At 35.8% G+C, this 27,545-nt stretch overlaps 1 protein-coding gene across 1 annotated transcript in view; it reads left to right on the top strand.

Annotated features, from left to right (window-relative positions):
* Lhfpl1 (LHFPL tetraspan subfamily member 1) overlaps positions 1-27,545 on the top strand; it is a 79,461-nt gene that overhangs the window by 7,217 nt on the left and 44,699 nt on the right. Inside the window, exon 2 of the mRNA XM_003467628.4 lies at positions 3,132-3,749. Within this exon, the coding sequence (XP_003467676.1) occupies positions 3,368-3,749 (382 nt within the window). The 5' untranslated portion in view covers positions 3,132-3,367. The remainder of the gene's footprint in view (positions 1-3,131; positions 3,750-27,545) is intronic.

The raw sequence follows: 27,545 nt of genomic DNA, 5'->3' as shown, positions 1-27,545 counted from the left end.
GGAGAAACTACTTTGGAACTTGTTCTGTGCTTGAGAAATAATGCATTATTGAATCTCTGAAATCTATTCCTTGATCTCAAAAGATCAACTCTATGATACATAATGATTTATGTTCAATGCGCATAGGCTACACCTCTCCAGTATTGAATTTCATGGTCACGTTTAACTTTGAGTTCTGGAGAGAAAATATGAGAGAATTTTTTTTAGCAGCAGTGATTTTAGCAGCAGCAGATATCCTGTTAATGGATAGTGCTGGTGAAAAACTTCTCGTTCTACGTAACGTGATCCTTCCTTCACAGGATATTTGGGACCTTTCTGGTTTCATTACTGAATGTCCTACATCCCAGAAAACTCTTTAGTTCCAGGAAAAACAGTATGGTTGTTTACCCTAGACATAATTTGAAAAGGAATAATGAGGTTTTATAAAGTTGAAAATAATATAAATTCAGAAAGACACTGATTTATTCTATAATTAAATACAGTTAAAGTAAATTTTGTGATTCTGCCTTCCAACTGCCTGGCTTCAAATGTTGCTTCTAAAATGAAATTACAATAAGAGTGAGTGGTAGCATTATAGTTTCATACTTTATGTGTCACAAATGAAGTGAACTTTATGTCCAAATTCTTCTCCCTATTTCTATTTAGTTACCACTCATAAATATAATCCCTTCCTCTTTCTTATACTCTGTGTCCATCTACTGGTTGTCATATTGGAAGTTTTGATCTCAGGATGATGACAACCATGTAGGACATATGGAGTTAGTTCAGACTATGATGTGTTGTACTTGAAGTAGTTAATACTCTTGTTCTTCTTGTTTATACCGTGTTTCTGGAGAAATTGGCCTTCCTCCTACCTAGCATGTCTTTCCCTCTATTTCTTTACTTGTTAAATATTTTTTTGAAATTCTGGAGGGGAAGCCATGGAAAATTTAATTGTAATATTGTAGAGGCGGTGATGTAATTCTACTGGGGTAATTCTCTGGGAGAAGCCTACAGGCCAAAGAGTTGTAAATGATGGATCTGTCATTGAATCACTGTGTACTTTTGGGCAAGTCACTTGGCTTATTGGATCCCGGTCTGCTCATTTGTAAATTGAGGAGTAATACGTTTCTTAACAGCCTAAGAAGGCCCTTAGGCAGAACATATGAAAAAAATGGATTCAGAAAGGATTGTGTTGATGTAGTCAATAGCTGTTTATCAACTTTTTTCTCTCTTTTCCTCTAGTCTGGTTTTCTTCATCAGGAAATGAGTCCATAACAGAAGGCTGCATATGCTTTTCATAATCTTACAAACTCCAATATGACAAGCTGAAGCATTACCTCATTGTGGCCAAGCATATCTGCTTTCTGACTGCAATTACTCAAAAGTAGTTCCACTTCTCCCCCTGTTGGCCTACAATCCCTCATCATATTTCTCCCCACCCCCTCTGTCTCATTTCCCCCATCCACAAACACAAAGCCTCATTTCCAGGGGACCGGCTAAGGGCACTTTCTTCTCAGAGTTTCTGAGAACTCTCAGAGAACTTTTCCAGAGTTTCTCCTGCAATTTATGACCTCTGCACCTTTCTTGCACAAAACACACAGCATAAAACATAAATGTATCAAGAGAGGAATTGCAGTAGAGTGAAAAAAGAATATTATACTAAGAATCAAATAACTGACGTCTGGTTTGGCCGTGTACCTCGCTAGCTGTTTACCCTTGGGTAAAGCACTTCCTCTCCATGTTCCCATTGTAAAGCGATGGGTAGAGTTAGGATTGTAGTAGCAAAGAGTTGGCCTAGTTCTCTGCAGGTTTCTTTTTCAGGTGTTGCTGTTTTCTGTGACTGAGGAAAATCACTTCCTCTATTATTGAGTCAAACTCCATATGTAAAATAAGAAGGTTGGATTAGATGATTCATTAAAGGTTCCTGACAGTGAAAATGGGATGATTCTATGGAAAAGGTTTCATTAAGAAAACATGAATTGTAATGACTACTCTGTGCCAGGCACTATTTGATGGTGCCTGAGAAATGGCTTATGGCTCTAACCCTAAATATAACTGCTGCTTGCTCCTGACAGTGTCCTAAATAGGCAATGTGTTGGCTACATCTAGCTAGTTCCTGTACTCCCTCTGCTTTGAGACTCCTCTGTCCTACCTCCCCTACACATTATTACCTATAATGTTAAGCAGTGGTAATGAATCAGAGAAGTTTCTGCAATATGCTTCACCATCTGCCTGCTGGAGACATTCATGGTGCTGACCTCAGACTACAGTGGGTTTCTAACCATCCTAATAGAGAAATTTGCCAGAAAGCAATGGCAGCTAAGTGGATTGGGGTAGAAGGTGGTTGGTTTTTGATAAAGTACTCTGTGAAAACCATTTGTGAGCTGGGCCAAGAAGATTAAATCTAGAAAGTCTCTCAGAATGTTGAATCTGATATTACTTATTCCAAAAGTAAACTTCAAGGGTCCTTACAGCTATATATTCCTAGATCAAGGCAGTGAGTGCCTGATTCTGATTTATTTCACAGAGAGGACAAACTTGCTTAACTATAGTCACCAAAGGACAAGGAAAGTTTTCTTAGTAGTCAGTTTAGATTTAACTGCTACAATTGGAAGGCTGTCTTCCATTTCAATTATGGGTGAATAAACAGTGCTCTTGTAGCAATAGGTATATGGTACAAATTAGGCACCTTTTATTCCCTTTTTACCTCTCCCTTTCTCCTGTAACTATAAACTGAACCCAGACCCTTCTCACTGAACCCTTTCTAAGATTGTTTTTCACACTGCAACAAGGTCTCACTAATTCACTAAGTTGCCCAAGCTGGAGATCCTAAGTGAAAAGGGCATGTCCAGTAACTCCACAGAGATCTTGCCTGTCTTCTTATCTCTTCTTTGGGGTAAGCCTGTGAATTTTACTTCCTCTTTCACTCTGAAAACAACTTTGTTCCTGACACTCTTGACATATTACTTCCTTCCAGGCCTCTAAACCTTCAAGGTCAGTCACCTGGAATCCCTAGGGACTCTTGCACAGTCTAATTTAATCTTCCCATGGCTCCATGCTATATGTTAAGAGTTATAAACTGGTTGATCAGACTACCTGTGAGTTGGCAGATCAGTCACTAATTCAGTTCTGTGGTTTTTCCACTGCAGCCTAATGACATGGAACTTTGATCCAGGCAGAAGGAAAGGAAACTGAGAAGCAGAATCCTATAGGACACCAATGCTCTTCAAGACAATGATTTTATCCAGAGAAAGGGCAAAGTGGTGTTAAAATGAGCCTCAAATCTGGCCAACTAGATGAAAAATAGACCCTTGGAGCCTACATTGTAACTTTTTGATTTGGTGCTCTGACCCATCTCCCCATCCTTGCAGAGAAACTAGAGACCATGAGGAGCAGCCTGACCTTGGTGGGGACCCTCTGGGCCTTCCTGTCCCTTGTTACTGCTGTGGCCAGTTCTACCAGTTACTTCTTGCCTTATTGGCTCTTTGGATCCCAGCTGGGGAAACCAGTGTCATTCAGCACATTCCGGAGATGCAACTACCCAGTGCGAGGAGAAGGGAACAGTCTGATCATGGTGGAAGAATGTGGTCGTTATTCCAGCTTCACTGCCATCCCAAGCCTGGCCTGGCAGATGTGCACAGTGGTGACAGGTGCTGGCTGTGCACTCCTACTTCTGGTAGCACTGGCTGCTGTCCTAGGCTGCTGCATGGAGGAACTCATCTCCAGAATGATGGGACGTTGCATGGGAGCAGCACAGTTTGTGGGAGGTAAGACCGTGACTCTGAAATTGAGTAGGCTGGGGACTTTGGGGGCAGAGAATGTGGCAAATGAGGCCTTGGGTAGAGATCTACACTGTCACTCTCCTCTATCTTGCCCAGTTCTAAGACTATGAATTTTTGTATTTACCTAGTTTAGCACTATCCAAAGTGCAACCTACATCAGGGTTCATTCATAGAAAAATTGACTGAAAGGTAGAATTGATATCTATTGCTTGGCCTTTATTTTTGTCACCTGCAGGGTGCCCATTTAAACATATTATGCAGAAATTGATGTCAAAGCAGAAGACAATAGAATAGTGGTCACTAGAGGCCGGTGATATATAAGGAGGTTGGATATAAGTAACAAAACACAGATTGGAAGAATAAGTTCTAGTACTCAACAACAGAGTAGGTAGCTAGAGTTAATAAAATTGGTTATATATATTATAAAAAATAGAAGAGTATGAGACCCCAATATAAAGAAATATAAAAGCTTAAGATGATAAAATAGTAAGTACACTGATTTGATGATTGTATACCATATACATGCACTGAATTATCAATATTCTATAAATATGTATAAATATGACTATTTATGAAAAATATAGTGATTATTTAAATAATATGGCTGAGTGTGTTTGGAGTTGTTTCTGACATTGTCTCACCTGTACCAGTGATCCATGGATCTCTTATATTGTTAGCACCATGGTATTTTTATCACTGTAGCTCTGTAGTACAATTTTATTTCAGGAACTATGATGCCCTGGCTTGCCTTTGTTGTCCAGAATTGCTTTTGCTATTCTAGGACTCTTCTGCTTCCAAATACATTTTAAGATTTTTTCCTCTAATTCTGTGAGGTATGCCATTGGTGTTTTGATTAAGAATCCATTAACTCTGTAATGATAATTTGGAAGTATGGCTATTTTCACTACATTGGTTCTTTGTACCTAAGAACAAAGTGTTATCTATCCATTTTCTGATCTCTATTTCAGAGTAATGTAGTTTTCAGTGTAAAGGTTTTTTACTTTGTTAGACTGATTCATAAGTATTTCATTTTTAAAAAATCTCTTGTGATAATTATTGCGATTCTAATTTCTCTCTTAGGGAGTTTGTTGTGTACACGAAGCCCACTGATTTTTGAGTGTTGACTTTGTATCCAGCTACACCACTGAATTTGATTATTAAATTGATAAGTTCTTTGATAGTTTTTGAGATCTGCTATGTAGAGTATCATGTCATCCACAAATAATGATAATTTAATTTCTTCCTTACCATCCTGTTCTTTTTAATTTTTTTCTCTTGTCTAATTACTCTAGTTCATATTTCTAGAACTATATTGAATAAGAGTGATGATAGTGGAACCCTTGTCTTGTTTTGGATTTTAGACTAAAAGCTTATATTTTTGACTATTTAATATAATATTGGTTTGTCCTAGGTGCATATTATAATCTTGAGATAATGACTATCTACTCCAATTTTCTGTAGGATTTTTATCATGAATGGGTGTTAGACTTTGTAAAGTGCTTTTCCCGCATCTATAGAAATGATCATGTGTTTTTTTCCCTTGACTTTGTTAATATAGTGTATTATATTTTTTGATATGTGTATGTTGAACCATTACTGCTTCTCTGAGATGAATCCTACTTGGTCATGTTGTATAATCTTCTTAATTGTTTTGCTGCATTCTGTTTTGCTGTATCTTATTGAGGTTTTCTCAACTATATTCTTTAGAGAGATTAACTTATAGTTTAGGTTTTTTAATTGGATACTTGTCTAGTTTTGATATCAGGGTAATTCTTGCATCCAGCAATGACTTTTAGAGTACTGTTTCCCATTTAATTTCATTAAAGAATTTGAGGAGTAGTGGTATTAGATAGTCTCTGAATTTTTAGTAGAATTTAGCAGTGAATCTGTCAGGACCTGTGCTTTTGTTTGTTGGTAGGTTTTTAGTTACATCTTCATTGACTGATATTGTGTTATTTATAATTTTTATATCTCCTTGATTCAGCTTTTGTAATTCATATGTATCTAGGAATCTGTCCTTTTATATTTTTTTTCTATCTTATTAGGATACAGGTTCTAAAGTTAGTACTAATGATCTGAATTTCTTCAGGATCTGTTGTGATTTTACCCTTTTCATTGCATGAATTTGAGTCTTTTCATTCCTTTTTTGATAATGTTTCTTATCAATTTTGGGTTGCCAGTTTTGTTTAATCTGTGAAAAAAAGCAACTACTTGATATATTGGTTTTTGTATTGTTTTCTTCATCACCATTGCTCTAATCTTTATAATTTCTTCCCTCATTTGAGCTTTGGGTCTGACTTACTCTTTTTTTATCTAAAAGCTTGAGATTCAACATTAGCTTATTTATTTGTGCTCGCTTTGCTTTTGATATGGGACTGCACCGCTATGTACTTTCCTTGTAGGAATGCATTTTTTATCCTATATCTACTGCTATATCGTAATGGTATTGTTGTTTAATAGTAGAGACTGTCTAATTTCTTTTTTAATTACATCTGTCACATACCTACTGGCTATTCAGAAAGGTGTTATTCAATTTCTGTGTGTTTATGAAGTTTTTGTGGTTTCTTTTGTCATTGCTTTCCAATTTCTTCTCACTATGGTCTGATAATATGCATGGAAGAATTTCAGTTCCTCTGCATTTAGTTAAGCATGTTCTCTGAGCTAGTTTATGGTCTGTTTTGGATAATGTCTTGTGTTCAGCTGAGAATACAGTGTATTCTGATGCCATAGGGAGGAACACTGTTTAGTTATGTACTAAGTCCATTAGTTCAAAAATTTGCTTCAGTTATATTTCTTTTGTGAGTTTTTGTCTAGCTGATCTGTCTGTCTGTTACAGTGAGGTACTGAGTTTCCCACTACAATCATATCACTGATTATTTGATTTTTTATATTGTTAATATTTGTTTATATAAACAAGTAAACTGGTATATGGGATATATATATATATACATATATATATATATATATATATATATATATATATATGATTGTCATTTCTTCCTCTTGGATTGTTCCCCTAATTAGGATATAGTATGACTTTCTTCATGTCTTTTATTCAGTCATGAATTGAAACCCACTTTGTCTGCCAATTGAATAGTTATCACTTTTTTTTCATGTTTTTGTCACATGCAGTATTGTTTTTCACTTTTTGATATTCAGTCTGAGAAATTTTCTTTGATTTAAACATGTTTCTTTTATGCAGCATATTGTTGGATCTAGATTCTTGATCAATTTTCCCAGTGTATTTCTTTAAATTGTTTAATTGAGACCATCTCCAATGATGGTTATGACTAATATGGATTGACTTATCCTTGTCATGCTATTTTTGTGTTGTTGGTTCCCTGTTTTTGCCATATTTTTAAGTACATACCTTGCTTGGTGGATTCATTCTGTTAGAGTTCTTGGAGTTGTATTTTTTATTATCTCTTTCTAGAATATCCTTCTGAGTATTTTAGAGTGCTAATTTGCTGGTCATAATTTTTTCAGCTGTTAATTGTCATGGAAGTGTCTTTTTTCTTCAAAAATTTTGAAAGATAGTTTTACAGAGTACCTCAAAGTGAATTGGTGGTTTTCTTTTCATCTTGAAATACTTTATTCCATGCTTTTCTTGACTTATGCATTTGTGTTGAGGAGTCTGCTGTGAATCTGATTGGCTTTTCTTTACAGCTGATTTCTTTATTTTCTCTGACAGCATTTAATATTCTCTTCCTATGGAATTTCTGGAAACTGGACTATTTAATCTTTGAGGTAGATTTTCTTTTGTTTTTTTTTTTTTTAGAAGGGGCCTCACAGATGGATTTACTGCGGAATTCTACAAGAAATATAAAGAAGACTTAAAGCCGACACTCTGAAAACTGTTCAATGAAATCAGAAGGGAAGTAATCCTTCTTAAGTCATTCCTGGAAGCAAATATTATTCTAGTACCAAAATCTGATAAAGACCCAAATAAAAAAGAGAATTATAGGCCAATCTCCCTAATGAACAGAGATGAAAAAAATCTCAATGAAATATTGACAAATAGGATGCAGAAATTCAAGAAGATTATGCACCACGATCAAGTGGGATTCATCCTTGGCATGCAGGGATGGTTCAACATATGTAAATCAATAAATGTAATCCATCATATCAACAGAGCCAAAAGTGAGAATCACATGATCATTTCATAGATGCATTAAAGCTTTTGATAAGGTCCAACACTCATTCATGCTAAGAATCTTACAGAAAATTGGAATACACAGTATTTACCTAAATATGATAAAGGCCAACAGTCAGCATCATATGAAATGGCCAAAACCTGAAGGCCTTTACCTTAAAATCAGGCACAAGATAATGGAAATACTAGCCAGAGCAATTAGACAAGAGAGAGAAATAAAAGGGGTAAAGGCAGGCAAAGAGGAAGTTAAATTTCCATTATCTGCAGATGACATGATACTCTACATAGAAGACCCCCAAAACTCCATTGAAAGACTCCTAGATATAATAAACAAATACAACAATGTAGCTGGATACAAAAATCAATACTCAAAAATCAATAGCATTTATATACACTAACAACAAAATCACTGAGAGCGAAATAAGAGAAGCCACACCCTTCACAGTAGCATCCAAACAAATGAAATACTTAGGAATTAATCTCACAAAAGAAGCAAGATCTATACAGGGGAAATTGCAATACCCTGAAAAAAGAAATTGAAGAGGATCTCAGAAAATGAAAAGACATCCCTTGTTCATGGATAGGAATAATAAATATTGTGAAAATGGCCATTCTCCCAAAACTGTTATACAGATTCAATGCAATCCCAATGAAAATACCATCAATATACCTCATAGATCTGGAGAAATCACTCCTAAAATTTATCTGGTACCAGAAGAGACCTAGAATAGCAAAGGCAATTCTAAGCAGCAAAGGCAAGTCAAGAGGCATCACAATCCCTGACTTGAAGTCATATGACAAAGCTACTGTAATAAAATCAGCATGATACTGGAATAAAAATAGATCTAAAGATCAGTGGAATAGATTAAGAGAAACAGCCACAATTACCAACACACTCAACCACCTTATCTTTGATAAAGGAGCCAAGCAGGTTCACTGGAAGAATGATAGTGCCTTTAATAAATGGTGCTGGAAAAATTGGCTCTCCATATGCCAAAAACTAAAATTAGACCCATGCCTATCAACATGTACTAAACTAAAATCTAAATGGGTCAAAGATCTGAATATTAAAACAGAAACACTAAATCTATTGGAAGACAAATTAGGTAAAAATCTTGAAGACATAGGGTTAGGTAGAGAATTCATGAACAGGAATGAAACCGTAAGGGAAATACTTCCCAGAATCAATAACTGGGATCACGTCTTATTAAAAAGTTTTAGCATGTCAAAAGAAATCTCCAGCATAGTGAAAAGAAAACCCAAAAACTGGGGAAAAATCTTAGTGAACTGTCCTTCAGACAAAGTACTTTTGTCTAAAACATATAAAGAATTAAAAAATCAGACCCCAGAAATTCGAAAACTCAATCCAAAAATGGACATCTGAGATGAATACACAGTTCTCAGATGAAGAAATACAAATGGCAAATAAATATACGAAAAAATGTTCATCATCATTGGTCATTAGAGAAATGCAAATTAAAACCACACTGACATTCTATCTTACTCCAGAAGGAATGGCCAGGATCCAGAAAACTACCAACAACAAATGCTGGTGAGGCTGTGGGGAAAAAAGAACTCTACCGTACTGTTGGTGGGAGTGTAGACTGGTGCAACCATTGTGGAGGTCAGTCTGGACATTTCTCAAAAATATGAAATTGGAAGTTCCATTTGTTCCAGCTATTCCACTTCTAGGCATATTCCCAGAAGAACTGAAAGCATCATAACACAATGATATATGTGCACCTATGTTTAGAGCAGCACAATTTGTAATCGCCCGATCTTGGAAACAACCCAAGTGTCCATCAACTGAGGAATGGATAAAAAGTTGTGGTATTTTTATACAATGCAGTACTACACAGCTATAAATAATGATCACGTTTAGATATTTATAAATAAATAGACACAACTTAAGACCATACTCATAAGTGAAATAAATCAAACTCACATGTATAAATACTCCATAGTGTATGAAATGGTAGGAGTACATAAGTGTTTATGGTAATCATGATTCTCCATTATATTGCTTTGAAACCTTATAATGTTTTCATTCACTAGTTGGAATGGTTTTATCCTGGTTTGTTTGAGTTTATTATTTGTGATGGTATGAACAGCTATTTTGAAGAAAACAAGACATTATAACAACCAGTGCTGATTTAATATCATCTTATTCTGAAGTCCTATCATGCTTTTGTTCTTCTGTTTCCATTGGTTCTATCTTATTGTATCTTATTTGATTTTATTATGTGTGATATTATAAACAAATTTTCTATGGAAAATGAGGTAATATGGTAGTCATTGTTTGTTTTCTGTTATTTGGTTCTGAATGCCCTGTAATATTTTCATTCTCTTGAATGGTTTTATAATATTTTGTTATGTTTGATACTAATTGTATCTGAAGTTATGCTCAATTGTTTCAAAGAAAGAGACATTTTGGTAGTTACTGTTAATTACCGGTTGACACGTGGTGAAATTCTGTGTTGCTTACATTGTTCTGATCTGCTTTGTTACGTCCTCTTTTGCCTTAATCTCTTTAAAATAAAAAAAAATTCAAAAAAAATACAGGACCTCACTCTGAAGTTAAGACTTGTCCTGAGCTCACTTTGTAACCCAGGCTTGTTTCATACTTACAGTGATCTTCTTGCCTCAGCCTCCCGAGTACAGGGATTACAGGCATGTGCCACCACACCTGACTTGGGTAGATTTTTTTGATCATGGTTAAATGGAATTATATATTTTTCACTTATCTGTATGTGAAATTTCTCTTCCACATGTGGTAAATTTTCTTCCATTACTGTTTTTAATCTTGCTTTTTCACTGATTCCAATTAATCTTATGTCATTCTTTGCATCATATAGCAGTTGTTGGATTGATTTTTCATGATCCCTTTCTATTCTTAAGAAATCTTGTTTTTGTGATCACTAATTGCAATCCTGTCTTCTAGATATGATATTCTTTTCTCAGTTTTTTATTCTACTGGATATACTTTCAAAGGAATTTGCATTCTCTTGGATGTCTGCTTGAATCTGTTTCTTGAATTAGTTTCTTTCCTAAATCCAGCATTCATGATTGGTATTCTTTTTCTAAGCCCCTCTATTTTTTATCTGTATGTACTCTAGATCCACTAAGCATGTCTTTCACTATGGTCACCATTTCTGTAGTTATCTGAAAGATTATTTCTGATTTGATATTTTCTGAACCCTCTTGAACTACATTGTTACTTCTGCTGTTGCTACTTCAAAAAATCCTGATGGATGGCCTTCAAACTGTTGTACCTCCTAACTCTGTGTTTACCTTTGGTAATCTGGAAGCTTGGATTTGAATTTTTCTTAAACCTCTGATATTTTATTTTTAGTTTTAGTTTAATTCTGGACTTGGTGCTTGTATATCACTTAAGGTAAGTAGCTTTATTGCTAATATTTAGTACCTTTAGGAAATGATTACTCAGAATTATCTTCCAGGTGTAGATGACTTTTGGGTTTTGAGTCTGTTGCAAGATTTACCCCTAAAATAAAGTTTATTGGGGGTGAGAAGTTGTTCCATATTTTGCCTAGGTCCTGGTTCTTTGGCAGCGGCCTATATGATTGTTTATGACACCTGAGCAGTCTCACTCTTGGCACACCAGGAAGGATAGTTACATAGAACAATTGCATCATTTGCAAAAGTAGTGAAATCAGTAATATCAATAACATCAAACATGGCTTAGAAAATTACAAACTGATATAACTATTAATTTGCCATGTTTACCCATATGAACAATATTTGTTGTTGTATAAATAAACCTAAAATAAGCCAGAAAATTGTATGCAATAAATATACCCTCAGTATGATGATTTTACCTTCAGTAGAGAAAATTTTAAAAAGGTTAGGGTAAAAATAGAGAAATATAAAAAGAGAAAGGGGTTAGAAGCAGGGTGTAAGACAAAGGAAGATTACACAAATTTGGGGGAACTGGGGAAGATAACAGGAGGAGATTACAATGAGGAATCAGAGACATTTTCAGTTTTCAAAGTCAAAGAAAGAATGAGAAATCGGAAACAAGAGTAGAACAAAACAAGAAGACATAAGATAGAAACAATGTTCACATTCTTATGAAAACGAAAACAATCAGAAAAAAAAGAAAAACAAAGAAAGGAAGAAAATAAGGGAGCAAATGTCCACTTCACAATTTTTCTTTGCGTCACTAGTAAACAGTGGGAATGGTGCAAGCCAGTAGTGGAATTACAATGGGTGATGGATAATCCCAGCAAAGCCTCTTCCCTTGGTTCCACTGAAGTTCAAACTGCTTCTGGTTCCTGGCTATGAGGCTGGGTCCAAGTTGTTCAGTCTGCAACACTCTGTGTGCCTCCTACTGGGTTGAACACAGCTCCCTACTGGCTTGAACTTCATTTTCTGACCTCCTGAGCCCTTGATTCTAGCTGTGCCTTACCCTGACAGTGAAAGCCACAGACAGAACCAAGTCACAGTTGCTCTGAGTTCTGACTTCAGTTGGCCCATTTTCAAAATGCCAACTGGCCAGTTTTCCTTTCCTGGAGGATATTTGAATAAGAAAAAACTTACCAGTCTCTATAGTCTTCAGTGTCAGTGCTCCATTCCACTGGTGCATTTCTCCAGACAGACCTCTGGGGCCACTAGTAGTCACTGTGCATCTGCAGTTTTCAGTTTCCCCTCCCACATTATGAGCTAGGGCTCAGAGAAAAAGCATATTTGCCACTTCCCTGTTCTTTTTTTGAGGTGTCTCTCTTTCCTCTCTCTGTGGGCTCTAATTTTCACTTCAGTCCTTGCTGGGTACCAGATCTAGAACCTACCTGCCTCCTTCTTCTCTTCCTCACATAGCTTTATTCTAGCACGTGGCCTCCAAATCTCAGAGAGGCTCTTTCTCTGCTGCTCATCACTCTAAGTCCCAGTGATGTGTATTTTTCTGTATAAATTTCTCATTTAAATTTTTGGTGCATATTATAATTGTATTTTGTATTATGTATCATTTAAGAATTATAAACACCACTTCATTACAGAGCCCACAGTTTGATACACAATTAAATTCACTGAAATAAAACAGTTTTCAACATGAAGCAATTATAAAGAGTATTATCCAATTCTGCTTACTAATAACAACAGTTTCTCCTCTAGTATTACTGCTCCAATATGAACTTGATCCCTAAGAGACCTGATCTCTAGTAATTATCCCAGAGGATGGTGATCTGATAAACACGTATACACAGGTGAAAATTACTAATAATACTCACCAAAGAAATCCATTTTTAATAGTAAGTGATAATTACCAAACAGACTTGATCCACATATAAAGGGTACCTCTGCCTAACAGCCATTAAGTAAGTTTCCTCCAATTTTCTGTGGTCCCGATCTACCTTGCTTTCCTGTGTCTCTTATTTAGGCTCCCCTTAATTTTTATTCATCCAACCCTGGATGCCAACAGTCTGTGTATGAATTAGGAAAGTGCTTAATATAAAAATGGTAGTTTTCAGGAAGGCAATAGGAGCAGTTAATTTGTACTAACTGAGAAGAAATAAAGTGTACTTAGGCACACAAGGAAATGTGATTGTGAACATTTGTGTTATTTTGTACACCTAGTTGAGGAACTGGGAAAAACTACTGGTAGAACTTACTGATTAAGTTTGCTGTTATTACCAAGTTTTAGCATACTTATTCCATCCGCTAACTTTATTATTTCCATTGGCATCACACTGTGGGTGACTAGAGTTGAGAAACTTGGATTTCACTTCTATATCTTTCACCATTTTCTGTGGTTGTGATGAGTGAAAGATATGAATGATTTTTTGATTTCATTTCCCTTAACAATAGTTTCGCTCTAACAGTAGTTCAGATCAGAACTTTTTCTTTTCTTTCCAATAATTGTATTGAGGTAGGTGAAGTGGTAAGGATGAATGTAGACAGTGATTCTCACACAGACTGATTTTGAGTCTCTTTTCCCCTCAGAGGACATTTGGCTGTGTGTGGAGACATTTTCAGTTTTCAAAACTTGGGGTGGGTGCTAATGACATCCACTGAGATAAAATGAAGGATATTACTAAACATGCATAATTCTTAAGAAGACACTCTTCCAATTCAACAACACAAAAGTATCCAGCCCCAAATGCCAATAGCGCCAAGAAACCATGGACTAAGATATTGTGGTCTTCTTCTCCACTTATGTAACGTACCATGTTCTTCTGTGTATTATTAATTTGTGGATGCCAGATATTTTTTCCCAAGAAATAGTAATGAATACCACCAAAAATTGGCACTTGGAGTGGGACTGTTGCTATTATTGTACCTGGTCATGTGGTGCAGAAACCTGTGGAACTGTGTAGATGTAGTCTGTAAAGATTTGGAGATGATTGCTAAAGAAGCCATAAATTGTTGTAAGCCAAGTTTCATGGAAGGTGAGTCTCATCAGAACACAGAGTCTGATCAGAGTACTGAATAGAAGATTAGAGTACTGAATGGAAGGCTGACAGTAAAGGCAAGGCTCAGGAGGATTCTGTTGTGAACCAGGACTCCATTGTTTGCTGCACTAGAGGACATGTATGTTATATACTGGCAGAAAATTTGTCTGTATTTTGCCCATATCCTGTGACTTTACAGCAGACTGATATTAAGGGCAGTGGACTAATGAATCTGCCATAGGTATTTCAAGACAGTCCAGTGTTCAGGTATTGGAATGAATATTGCTGGCTGCTGTTAGATTTCCAGTGATAATCAAGAACAAAAGGCAAAGCCAATGATGAGAAGTTTGCCTTGAAAGGAAGGACATGTAAAGCTGGAGCAAAGGACAGTGGGTTTGCGGAAAAGATTATCATTAAAAAGAAGCAGAATACTTTGCATCAAGGCAGTAAGAAAGATGGCTTGAAAGTATCTCAAAAACTGGCTAAATTCCATGCATTGAAAGTTCAAGAATGGAAAAGGATAAAATATTTTGAAAGACTTTGCTTTCAGATGAATGTCTTGGTTACCCTGTTCATTTAGGAAATATTTCTCTGAGTTCAGTCATTCAGATACTCAAAGATTTTTGCAGCTATGGTTTAAGGGGGGCCCAAGAGCTGCTTAAGTTGAAGGCAGATTGTTGTATTATCTATGTGGTGCTAATTTTTTGGGTATGCAGAATGAAATAGTTGTGGGGTTATAGAGGCATCCACCCAGATTTCACAGGATGGCCTGGATGGGCAAGCAGTGTGTCCCTAGGAGGGTAATGTGTGAAGTTGTGATAGTGAAGTCAAAAGTGGGGTAGAGGCTCCCAAAATTTGGAAAGGCCAGTAACATGACTATCTGCCAAGGGAAGCCATTGATAGTGACCCAAGCCACTCAAAGAGAGAGAACATCTGGGTGTCAACCTTCAGAGCCACAGGAATAGCACTGCACAAATATTTTGAACCTCTTATCTTACCTGCCCCATGTGCTGGACATGGAACTACAAGTATAATGTAAGCCCCACTGGATTTCAATTTTGATTTAGTCTCACTGCTTTTGGAATGGGAATTCTTACACTGATCCAATGTACGTTGGAAGAATTTAACTTTGTTTTTTACTTTACAGGAGTACACAGCTAAGAGCTTATCTTGAATCACAGAGAAACCTTTGGAGTTGGACTTTTCAAGCAACACTGAAACTTCTAGGACTCAGGAAACACTTAGATTAGATATATTTTTCATAATTAAATGGATATAAGTCTTTTAAAATTTAGTGATGAAAGTTAATGTTAGATCTAAAATGTTTACCAAAAGATTTGAGTTCAGAGGTGGGGTCTGGTCAGAGGATGCAGGTCAATATGGTGTGACCTGAAATGGTTTATTCTTGTTCCTGGATCTTCATCTCTCTCTCTCTCTCTCTCTCTCTCTCTCTCTCTCTCTCTCTCTCTCTGTCTGTCTCTCTGTCTCTCTCTCTGCTGCCTGTCTTCCATCAGTTGAGCAGCTTTCCTCTGCTATGTCACCACCATGACTTTTCTATCTTGGTGCCAACTGAGCATAAACTGGAGCCCTGTGACAAAACAATCCTCTTATCCTTTAATTTCTAGGTGTTAGGTGTTTTGTCCCAGTGACAGAAAAGCACTAATGAAGTATCACAAATTATACTTCAATTCACCATTCATCTATATTCTTGGATATATTATAGATAATTAAATATTTCTGTGGATATATTGCTTCAGAAAGCAGCACTTAACTGATAGGAGACAGTGATGGTCCTTACAATTTATACTTATAGCCCCAATGTCCAGGCGAGTGATTGGCACAGGACAGATATTTGGTAACTATAGAAGGAATGAATGCATTATTAAAACCATATCTAGGGTATGTTCGGATACACTGGACATGTGAGACTTTGGTTCATTCACATCTGTTCCATGCAGAGGTGTTATCCCTGTGAGCTCTCTTTTCTTCAGATAGAAGAGTGACAATTTAACCTGACTTGCATTTCTAGTATTTCTAGAAGAAAGTGGGGAGGGCCTAAATGGCAGGAAGCAGGAGGCTAATAACAACAGGATTTGTCAAACTCCAAGCAGTAAAACAAGTTTCTACATTCAATTTTTGCTCTTTTTTGTGCTTAAGACTTGTATATAACATGTATAGTTCTCCATCAGATACATTTTAGTTTATCTTACCTCTTCAGTGTAAAAATTCAGTGAAAATTGTTGAAGCAGGATGTGGGAAGATAATAAGGAGCTGGATATTCCCAGGCTGAGTGGGACAAACATTTGGCTGAATAGCAGGTATTATCTAGAAGGAAGTCAGACAATAACAATTTAGTCTCAAGTGATTCTACCTTTTTATATTATCTAAGACTCTTGATCATAGGGAAATGGTCACAGTGTTTCCATTTAGGTGAGTGTATTTCAAGTTTAAGAATGAAATGCCACTTTACAGTAGTCCTGGAAATTGCCAAGACAATGAGTATGCTATCAGGTTTATCTTCAGGCAAGGGAATTATACTGACATACATTGATAGACTTACATATCTTCTTTATTTGCAATACCAGCTAATTAATAGCCATTTCTGCCTCCTTTTTAGAGATGGGTGTCTGTCAAGGGCATATCAGATACAAAGAAATGGTGAAGACTACTTAGATTTAACATGTTTTCTAAGAGTTCTTTGGCACATGACCATTACTTATGGTTCTTTGAAGACCTTGGGTCCGACCCTCAGATGTGAGCTTTGTCTATGGCAGGAAGCCAAACCTGGGCAGCACTTGAAACTTTATGGATTAAAAGACATATACAAAAGAGCTGTGGGAGTTAAGTTTAAGCTTGCTCAACTGAGAGGAATTGATTTTGTTGCTCCAGGCCTGACTGCTTCTGGCCAGCTAGTCCATTAACTGAAATACATCATAGGAGGAGACAATTTGTTTCAGGTCTGGATTGCCTCTGCCAGATCCCAAACCACTGAAGAGATGGAGTATCCATTAAGAATTGCCTCCTCCCCCTGCCTGACTCTTGTTTCCTGGTCTGGCAGCTGCCCACAGAGATGAGCTGTGGGAAGTGAGAGAGACAGGAAGAAATAAAGAGCTCCTGGCCTGAGTCATATTCAGCAAGGTGACCTGATGGGGCCCTTGGGTCCCATTTGCTGCACCTGCAGCTGATCCCACTAGAGAAGCATATGGTCCAGAGAGCCTTTCACTGAGACCTTTGCACCCTGCTCTAACCAGGGAAGGAAACATCTGGTCAAGACATTATTTTAATTCTGGGGATGCTGAGATTTTCAACCAGCTGGCCCTGGATCCCTGAGAACATCACTATTATTCACATTCCCCTGTGTGTACATATGCAAGATGCTTGTGAATTATCTTCTATCTTAGTAAGAGCTAAAAAAAGAAGACATAGGTGAAGAGTAAATGCAAGGAATTTCATGCCAGGAAAAATAGTGTAAGATCCTAGGTCAGGTTACTTGAATGAGGCCAAGAATCTTTCTAGAGTAGAGAATGTATTAGAATCACCTGGAAAGTTTAAAACCGTGTGAATTATCCAACTCTCCCATGTCCCTTTCCATTGTGACGTACACTGCAACAGGTGGAAGCATGCACGTTATGAAAAATTTCTGCAATAATGATCTGTATGTTGTGTTCCCTATCAACTCGAAGGAGAACCACTATCCTGGATATTTCATTTTATTAAGGGGTTGACACTTAACATACTCAGACATGTACCAATTATTTTTTATGTAAGTTCCTAATACTATGTACTTCAACGTGAATGAAAATTACCACAAAAGATGGATCACTGAGAATTTAATTTCAGGAAATGTACCATGTTTTAAAACATTGGTATCTTTTAAAACATGCATATTTTATGTAATGATCAAATCAAGGTAATGAGCATATATATCACCTCAAATATTACTCATTTCCTTGTGGTAAGAACATTCAAAACCTACTCTTCTAACTATTTACAGTGTATAATACTTATAGTTATTATAATTACTAACTCTGATGACACTAGTGTGCAATCCAATGCCAGAAATTATTCCATGTATCTGACTCTAACTTTGTACTCAGTTATTGTATATCAGTTTAAAAAATCTTCTTTAGAAGCTGTGCATTTCCTGAAATTTTCAGAATTTCCTAGTTATCATGTCATTTATCCCTTCTCTGTTGACCAAGATTTATAAAAGTCATATTTCTGTGTGGGAAATGATACACAATGTAATTAAACTTCTAGTGGAGGATTCATGTGATAAATTGTAGCACAACAGAGAGTATTGCTCAGAGCCTCTGACATCCAGTCCTACGGTTTATGCACTGTGCTCCTGAGTTTTGTTTTTTTCCTTCATAAAAGAATGCTATCAAAATGTTTTGTGAAGTGGTCCGTCATTTGCATTAAACTATCTGCGATGTTGAATCAGATTCTTCAGTGCTTTGACCTAGGCCAGGTCCAGGGATCTGCTGAACTGAATTTTATGTAACCTATCTGGCTGACTCACTTTTGAAAATATATTGTGAAATATTACAGAAGTATACACTACTCTGTTTCAAAGTATAATATTACCCATACAGCTGAATCCTTCTTCATACCCTGAGCACATTCTCTGGCTTCCTCCACACAGGTAATTATTTTATCAAATGTAGCTACTTGTCTTATTTTCCAGCATGATGCTAGTACATATTAAAATACAAGAAACTCCTCTTGGCTTTACTCCTGGTGTTATTTTTTCTGGCATTCTCTTTTATTACATTTCTGACTACAAATATTTACTTGTTTCTCAAAGCTAGTTTCAGTGTAGCTTCTCTGTGAAATCTCTAAGTGTCTACTTTGAAGATTTCTAGCATATATTGACTATCTAACTGTGAGGGAAAACAGAAGGCCAAATGAATGGGAGAGGTTGGTGAGAGAGTTCCCTGCAGAGGTAAGACTAAGATATTGTTAGGGAGAAGAGTTACAAATTTTCTAAATTATGTTTGAGTTGAAGTTGCTGTAAGAGTAATAAAATGCTCAAATTAATAGCAAATGTATCTATATTATGCTTCTGCTCAGGGCAATAAATTCTGCCAAAATTCAAGCTACCTAGTAACCATATTTGGAAGGAAGATTTGTAGCTATGCAAAGACAAGGGATGGGGGCTGGAAAATAATAAAATCGTTGGTCACTCAACTTTTATACTCATAAATGTAGCGGAGAGATGAAGGAGGTTGGTAATACACAGTGAGGCTAGTACTGTTCAGAGCTAAAGGTCAGGAACCAGCTGAAGAATGTGCAATTTGCAGGGGGTTGTACAGCTGTTAAGAAACTAGTAATTCTGGGATGAGAGCAAGGTTAAGGTCAGTTGAGATGCAGCTGAAAGTGGGGGCTTCAGCTTCTAAGATTTTGAACTTTAGGGTTTTTACAGGTTTTGAGGTTACCACAAGGTCTGAAGTTGTGTAATATACAACTCCAGGTCTCTTGTAAGTCAGTCCAGTGAATTCAAATTGCATCAACTATGTTTGGTACATTTTGTGACATGGAATTTTTATGGAGTGGAGCTGTTGAGGAAAGGAAACAAAATGTCAGCCCATTGGACACCTGCCTATGTACAATAAAAACAATAGTAACAAATTCTACAGGGCTTTCTTTCCCTTCCAAAAGGCAGATGAGACTAGGTGAGTAACCAGCTAAACACATACACTTGGGACAGACTTCTGCAACAGTTTATTTGTGGGTGGAGGAACAGTAAAGCTGGGAATTAGCAATAACACGTAAGAAAATTATGGGCCAGAATTATAGCTCATATGTGAAAGGGTTGCGATTTAAACCAGCTTTTTGTGAAACCAGAGGTTCTGTTCTTAACATTTTTGGTGGTGTTATTCCTGTGTGTTGGTACCAAGAACAGATACATCTACATCACAAGGTAGTGATGTAGTAAAACAAGTATTCCTGGGCTGGAGTTACTGAATGAATTATCTGGATCTGAAACCCAAGAATCTTGAAAAGGAAATCATTGCAGAAAAGAAGCAGTAAAGAATTGCACAGAATTCCATTTTTAATGTCTCCCACTCTTTCAGAAGGTGGAAGGGCTTAATATTGTCAAGTGACTACCATGTTGCTTTTGAAGCACATCTTCACAACCGCAAACTGATTTTAAAAAAAACCCTGCTGGGCACAAATATAATTGAGAATGAATTATTCTCTGACTTTATTTCTATTTTTAATATGTCTTCCAGGTCATCTTTTTCCAGATATGGCCAAATATAATAGAATCAGCTGTCAGTTGCAAGTCAAATTTGTCCATGAAATATGTTTACAAACTAATTTGCTCACCTGTGTAAAAGGCAGGATGAGAGCAGGTGGGTTGAAAGGTCAATTTGGGTAGGGAATAGAATTTTGTACACTGGGATACTTCATACATCTCATTCCTGGTTTCTGGCCAGGTATTTCTACAAAATTGCAAGATAACAACTTCAGGAAGGCAGATTTTGAATTGAGTCCTGCTCAGTTTTTGACTTTTAAGCTAGTGTGAAGACAAAGAAATGAGAATGAAATTAGCATAGGCAAAATAGGAAGAAACTGGAAGAAAAGCCACAAAGAGACTCAACTATGGAATAATAATATATCCGTGTTGAGTGTGTTCTATGTACCAATCATTTTATGTGTGTTAATCTCTTCAAGTGTTGGAACAGCTGTGTAAGAGTACAATTATTATTTCTATTTTTAAAATAAACTGAGACACAGAAAGATCAAGTAATTTGCCTGAAATTACACAACCTCTATGTGGCAGAATTGGAGTTTTTAAATTAAGCTTACAGGTGCAATTTAGATATACATAATAATACATTCAGCATAGGGAATTTGCACCTGTACATGATATATCTTGATTCCTCTTTTTTAACCTATGGAGTAGTGGCCTAGCCCCAGTCTCCTAAATGGGTGGGTGGTGAATGACTTAAATAAAAGAAACAAGTGGCATAAGTTTTAGGACTCCAGAAAGGTCAAAACTGTTTAATGGAACTCAAGATTCAGAACGCAGAACTTCTTCTGGCTGCCCATATTTATTTGGTTTTCAAATAAAGGGAGGGAATACTGAGGCAAACACAGGAACTGAGGAAGACCTTGAGAGTCAGTTCAAAGACTTACCCAATAGTAAACTTCACCAATTAAGATAACTAACTGTCTTAGCTCTAAGGTTTATTGCTCTGGAATTGGGAGTATCAGCAGCTCGTGTCCTTGGTTGCCTCAGCTATGGTTATCTTGACTTCAGAGCACTATGTAGATACTTTTTCCAACACAGCCAGAGGTCCCTGCGTTCAGCCACTTAACTCTGTACAGTCTGGTCTCCAATATCCTCTCCTTTACCTTCAACCTCTCTTCTCCTTCTTTACAAATCTTTGTTTCCATTTTACCATCATTTCTCTTTTTTTTTCTTTTCCTTTTCTTCTCTTCACCCTCAGTTTTCCTTTGTGCCACTTCCCATCTGCATATTTGCTTCCTATTTCACAATGTCTATTATACATTTTGGTTCTTATTTATACTTTTAGATACTCATACCTGAGAGACAATGTGATATTTATGCATGTGTGTTGAATTTATATCCCTTAAGATTATGGTCTCAAGTTACATTCATTACTTAAACAAATTTTTCAAGTGTATCACTGTGGCTGAGTAGTGCTCCATTGTATAAAAAACACATCATTTTATTCATTCATTGGTTGATGGGCATTTTGGACGTTTTCAGGAATAAGTTATTATAAGCCATGCTGTTATAAAAAACAATGTGCACATTTTGACGTGGTAGAATGGTTTTAATTATCTTGGGAAGATACTGAGGAGAATAGCTGGGTCAAATGGAACCTCTGGTTTTAGTGTTTGAGGAATTTCCATGATGATTTCCACAACTGTTGCACCAGTCTACTTCCACCAACAGTGCAGAAGGGCTGCCTTTTCCCTACAACCCCACCAGCATTTATTATTGGGCAACTTCAGGATAAAAAATATATATAATATATTATATTATATAATAATATGATATATTATATTTATATAATACAATATATAATATAATAATATAAAAATAATTTCTTGATAATTCTCTCTGGAGTGATATGAAATCTCAGTGTTTTTAAATTTGTATTGCTCAAAAACAATTGATATTGAACATTTTTATATATTTATTTGCTCTTTGTACTTCTTCATATGAGAAATGTGTATTCATCTCAGATGTCCATTTTTAGACTGAGTCTTTAAATTTGATCGGTCTGATTTTTTTTAATTCTTTGTATATTCCAGATATTATATGTTGTTCATCTGAGGAACAACTGGCTAAATTTTTTTTCCACTCTGTGAGAAGAATTTTCACTCTGTTGGTGGTTTCTTTTCCTGTGAAAAACCTTTTTAATAGGATGAAATCACAATTATTGATTGTAAGACTTTCCATGTGACTGGGATTTTGTTGATAAAGTGCTTGCTTAGACCTCTATGTGTTCAAGTGTTCTACCTATTCTCTCTGCAATTGGATCTAATGTTTCTGTTTCAATATTTATAAATTTAATTCATTTTGTTTGTGGTTTAGTGTATGATAACATACACAAGTCTAGTTGAGTCTTCAGTGTGTGGAAAGTCAGTTTTGCCAGCACCATTTATTAAAGAGGTTATGCTTATTCCAGTGAATGTGCTTGGCATCTTTGTCAAAGATAAGGTGACTGAGTATGCCTGGAGTTGTTTCTGCATATTTAATCTGTTCCATTGATCTTCAGGTTTGTATTTTGTTAGTGCAATGCTATTTTTTTAAATCACAGTATAGTAGTATAATTTAAAGTAAAAGTTTGTGATATATCTTATTTTGCTTTGGGGCCTAGAATTGCTTTTGCTATTCTAAGGCATCTTCTGATTCCAAATGAATTTTAGGAATGTTTTCTTATTTCTGTGTGGTATACTAATGACATCTTGATTGGGATTACATTAAAATTTCAAAACAATTTTGGGAGTATGGCCATTTTTGCTATGTTAATTCTTCCTACCTAAGAGCTAGGGACATCTTTGCATTTTCTAATAGCCTCCTCAATTTCCTTCTTCAGAGTACTGTAGTTTTCAATATAGGTGTTTTTTACTTCCTTTGTTAGATCAGTTCCTAAGTGTTTCATTTTTAACACTCTTATGAAAGGTGTTTCCTTAATGTCTCTCTGAGTGACTTCTTATTCATGTGCATGAATGATATTGATTTCTGAATTTTGACTTTGTAGCCAGCTATGCAACTGAATTTGGTTATTAAATCTAGAAGGATTTGGTGGGGTTTTTGAGGTCTTCTTTGCATAGTATCATATGTGTAAAGAATGATAATATACTTTTGTTCTTTCCTATGAATATTACTTTTATATTTTTCTCTTGTCCAATTGCTTTGGATAGTGTTTTCAGAACTATTAAATAGGAGTGATGATAGTGGACATCATTGTCTTATCCCTGATTTTTGAGTGAAAGCTTTCAGTTCTTGGTCATTTACCATTATTTTGGCTATTGGTTTGTATACAGGAATGCTATTGATCTTTGAGTGTTGACTTTGTATCTAGCTATTTGGTTATTTAATTGATAGGGCTTTTGGTAGAATTTTTTGGGTCCTCTTTGTAAAGTATCATGTCATCCACAAATAATGATAATTTAACTTCTTCCCCTCTCCTATTGCTTTTACTTCTTTCTCTTGTCTGATTACTCTGCTAGTGTTTCAAGATCTATATTGAATAAGAGTGGTGATAGTGGAATTCTTATCTTGTTTCTGATATTAGAATGAAAGCTTACAATTTTTAACTATTTAGTATGATGTTGGCTATTGATTTGTCCTAGGTGGCTATTATCATGTTGAGATAAAGCCAATTTACTACAATTTTCTGTAGGGTACTTATCATGAATGGGTGTTAGACTTTGTAAAATGCTTTTTCTGCATCTATGGAGATGATCTTGTGAATTTTGTCCTTGACTGTGTTAAATGGTGTGCTGCATTTTTTGACATGTGTATGTTGAACCATCCCTCCATCCCTAAAATGAATCCTACTTGGTCATGTTGTGCAATATTCTTGATGATATGCTGCATTTTGTTTGCCAGTCTCTTATTTGGGATTTTTGCATTTATGTCCATTAGGGTAATTGACCCGTAGTTGTATTTTTGCTTGGGTCATTCTCTGGTTTTGGTATCAGGGTAATACTTGCATTCAATAATGACTTTGAGAGTATTGCTTCCTTTTCATTATAGAGTTTGAGGAGTGATCTTATTAGATCTTTAAATTTCTTGTAGAATATATTAGTTAATCCATCAGGATCTTGTAGATCCTTTGCTTTGATGGTAGATTTTTAAATTTTCCTGCAATTTCATTGACAAATATTGGATTTAGAATTTTTACATGTCCTTAATTCAGCTTTGAGAAATAATAAGAGTCTAAGAATCTGTCCATTTCTTCTGTGTTTTCCACCTTATTAAAGTTTCTCAAAGTAGATATTCATGAACCTCTGAATTTCCACAGGATTAATTTTGATTTCATCCTTTTCATTCCTAACTGCATAAATTTGAGTCTTGCTTTTATTTGATAAGATTGGATGAGGGTTTATCAATTTTATTGAAGCTTTCAAAGAACCAGTTTTTTGTTTTATTGATTCATTGTATTTTCTCTGTTGTATTGATTTCTGCTCTGATCTTCATAATTTCCTCCCTGATATGAGCTTTAGGCTTGACTTCTTCTTCATTTTCTATTTTTCCCCAAAGATTTATGTACAAAATTTGAATTTTTGTGATTTGTTTTGTTTATCATTAGTGAAATTTACATTTTTCTAACCCTCCTTTGTTAATATTTCCAAAAACATCACTTGACTATTTACAAGATATGATTGAAACTTTTTTAATTTAAAAATTTATTACAAGTAAACACATATTGGCATTGATCTCCCCCAATTAAAATCTTTCCCTTTGCTTCAAACACATTTATCTTGTTGTCCTTCCCACTTTCTGAAGTAATCCTGGAAGTCTTTTTTGAATGTTTTTGCTTGATGTGATTAAAATTGAGTAAGTCCCTGACTTATGAATGAATCCCATTCTTAAACATTCAGAAGTCATATTCATTTTTAAGTCTGACAAAGTGCATCTTATATACTTTTAACATAAATATACAATATGAAACATAAAAAAACAAACACATATAGTACCATTAGAAACAAAGGAGCTGAGTGAGTCACTCCTTTCTCTCCACCAAACCATTCTAATAATTATTCATGTTTCCACAATACTACAGAAAAGAAATTGTATGAGCCACTCCTGTTCTTTCCCTTCAACCATAAATACAAATCACCTAGTGATTATCCAGTCTTAAATGTAAGAGGTCTTAATGCCAGTAGTAGCAGATGAGAGAGGCATCATCAGTGAGAGAGGTAATGGGAGACACCTAGGATCAGAGGTGTCAGTCCCTTTAATACTGAAAGCTTGAGTTATCAAGTCCTCTATTTTTGCTTTAACTTTTGGCCTTTTCTTGCTGCTACTGTCTTGTAATATTCATAAAATGTAGCTACTTACTACATACTATGAGGTGTACATTTGGCATATATTTCCTTGTTGTACATAAGAACCTAGAGTAAGTACTCTAAAAAAACTATTTTTTATCTTTAAAGCTACCCTAAAACAGTGATAGAGTACAGTGTAACTGCACATCTACTTTTGAAGTTTGTTTGCCTCTCCAAATGTAATGTATCTATGAAATTTCACAACTCAAATATTCACAAGTTCAGCATTTACTATGTAACAAATGCTGCTTCTGAGTGTCAACCAATGAAAAATCAGGCTCAGAAAGACATAAAGTTTTTCCTCATTCATCTTATTCACCAGACCTGTCACTGATAAAGAGGAAATGTTAGATGTCAGATATGTTGAGTTTGTGTTTCCTGAAGACAGAAAATGAATTCTAAGGAATAGTGGAGGTTAAGAGTAGGAAAATGTATTGAAGAAAAAGGAACAGGGAGTAAGAATAGCTCTTGAGAGATAGGAGGACTGTCTGTTCTTCTTTTTCTAGAAGTTCGAGGTTCAACATTAAGCTCTTTATTTGAGTTCATTCTGTTTTCCTGATGTGAGAATTCACTGCTATAATTTTTTCTCTTAGGGCTGCTTCTATTGTATCCCATAAGTTCTGCTATATTATATCAGCATTGTTGTTTAACTACAGATACTATTTAATTTCTTCTTTCAATTAAGCTCTCTTTGTCACAAATATCTGAGATTCACTTGATTTTCACAATGAAAATGTAATTTGTTATGATATTAGAAAATTGCACTGGGGATGTGGCTCAGTGGCAAAGCTCTTGATTTGCATGCATAAGGCCCTGGGTTCAATCCTCAGCAGCACCAAAATTTAGGCCTGGGAATTTAGCTCAGCAGCATAAGCGTCTGCCTGGCAAGTGTGAGGTCATGAGTTCAATCCCCAGTATCCACCCCCCCCCAAAAAAAAGAAATTGCAATGGTAATCCATCAAGAGGAACTGGCTTTTCTTTAGCTCTTTCATGAATAGTAAGGAGTTTTTCTTTTACTTTCTTTTGTCCTCTTCCTGTTATCATTTTTGTGTTGTCTTTTGCTCTGTCAGTCAGTTTGCTTAGCTTATGGCTATTTGATATTCAGTAATAATTTAGGATTGAAATTGGTTTTAGCTTAACACAGACTTCAGCCTACCTCTTGGCCTTTTTTTTCTTCTTTTTTTAAATTTCCAGTTTCTGTACTATCTACTAATGCATCTCAGCATTTCTATGCCTTGACTAAAATTTTCAGAAGAATCATGTCTAGCCTGTGTGTTCATGTCCATGTACAATGTCAACCATACTGACCAGTCAATGAATTTTTTTGCACTTTGGATAGATGCCAGTGCTTGGTCGAATTTGCTATAGCTAAAGGCAAGATAAGATTATTGGGTATATATTGTGAACATTTATCCCACAAGAAAAAAGTATGGGGGAAGTAGTTGTCCTTGGAAAACAATATTGGTCAGTTGTCCCAGATTTGTATCTGTGTTTGCAAGAGTAAAATTACCATTTGAGTCATACAGAGTTTCCCCCTAGTGGCTAAATTAATTAAACAAAAAGGAAATAAAGACAAGAGGCACAGTAGAATGTATTAAAAGCCAAAGAAAGGAGTGATGCTTGGTTTGAAACTGAAAAAATATTTTGAAGAAAGGGGAATATTGTTCTATTTACCTGGAG

Source organism: Cavia porcellus, unplaced genomic scaffold (genome assembly GCF_034190915.1).
Source record: "Cavia porcellus strain 051 isolate PalLab524CR breed Dunkin Hartley unplaced genomic scaffold, mCavPor4.1 scaffold_3, whole genome shotgun sequence".
Lineage (NCBI taxonomy): Eukaryota > Metazoa > Chordata > Mammalia > Rodentia > Caviidae > Cavia > Cavia porcellus.
The sequence above is the reverse complement of the archived record's forward strand: the minus strand, read 5'-3'. Positions and strand labels throughout refer to the sequence as shown.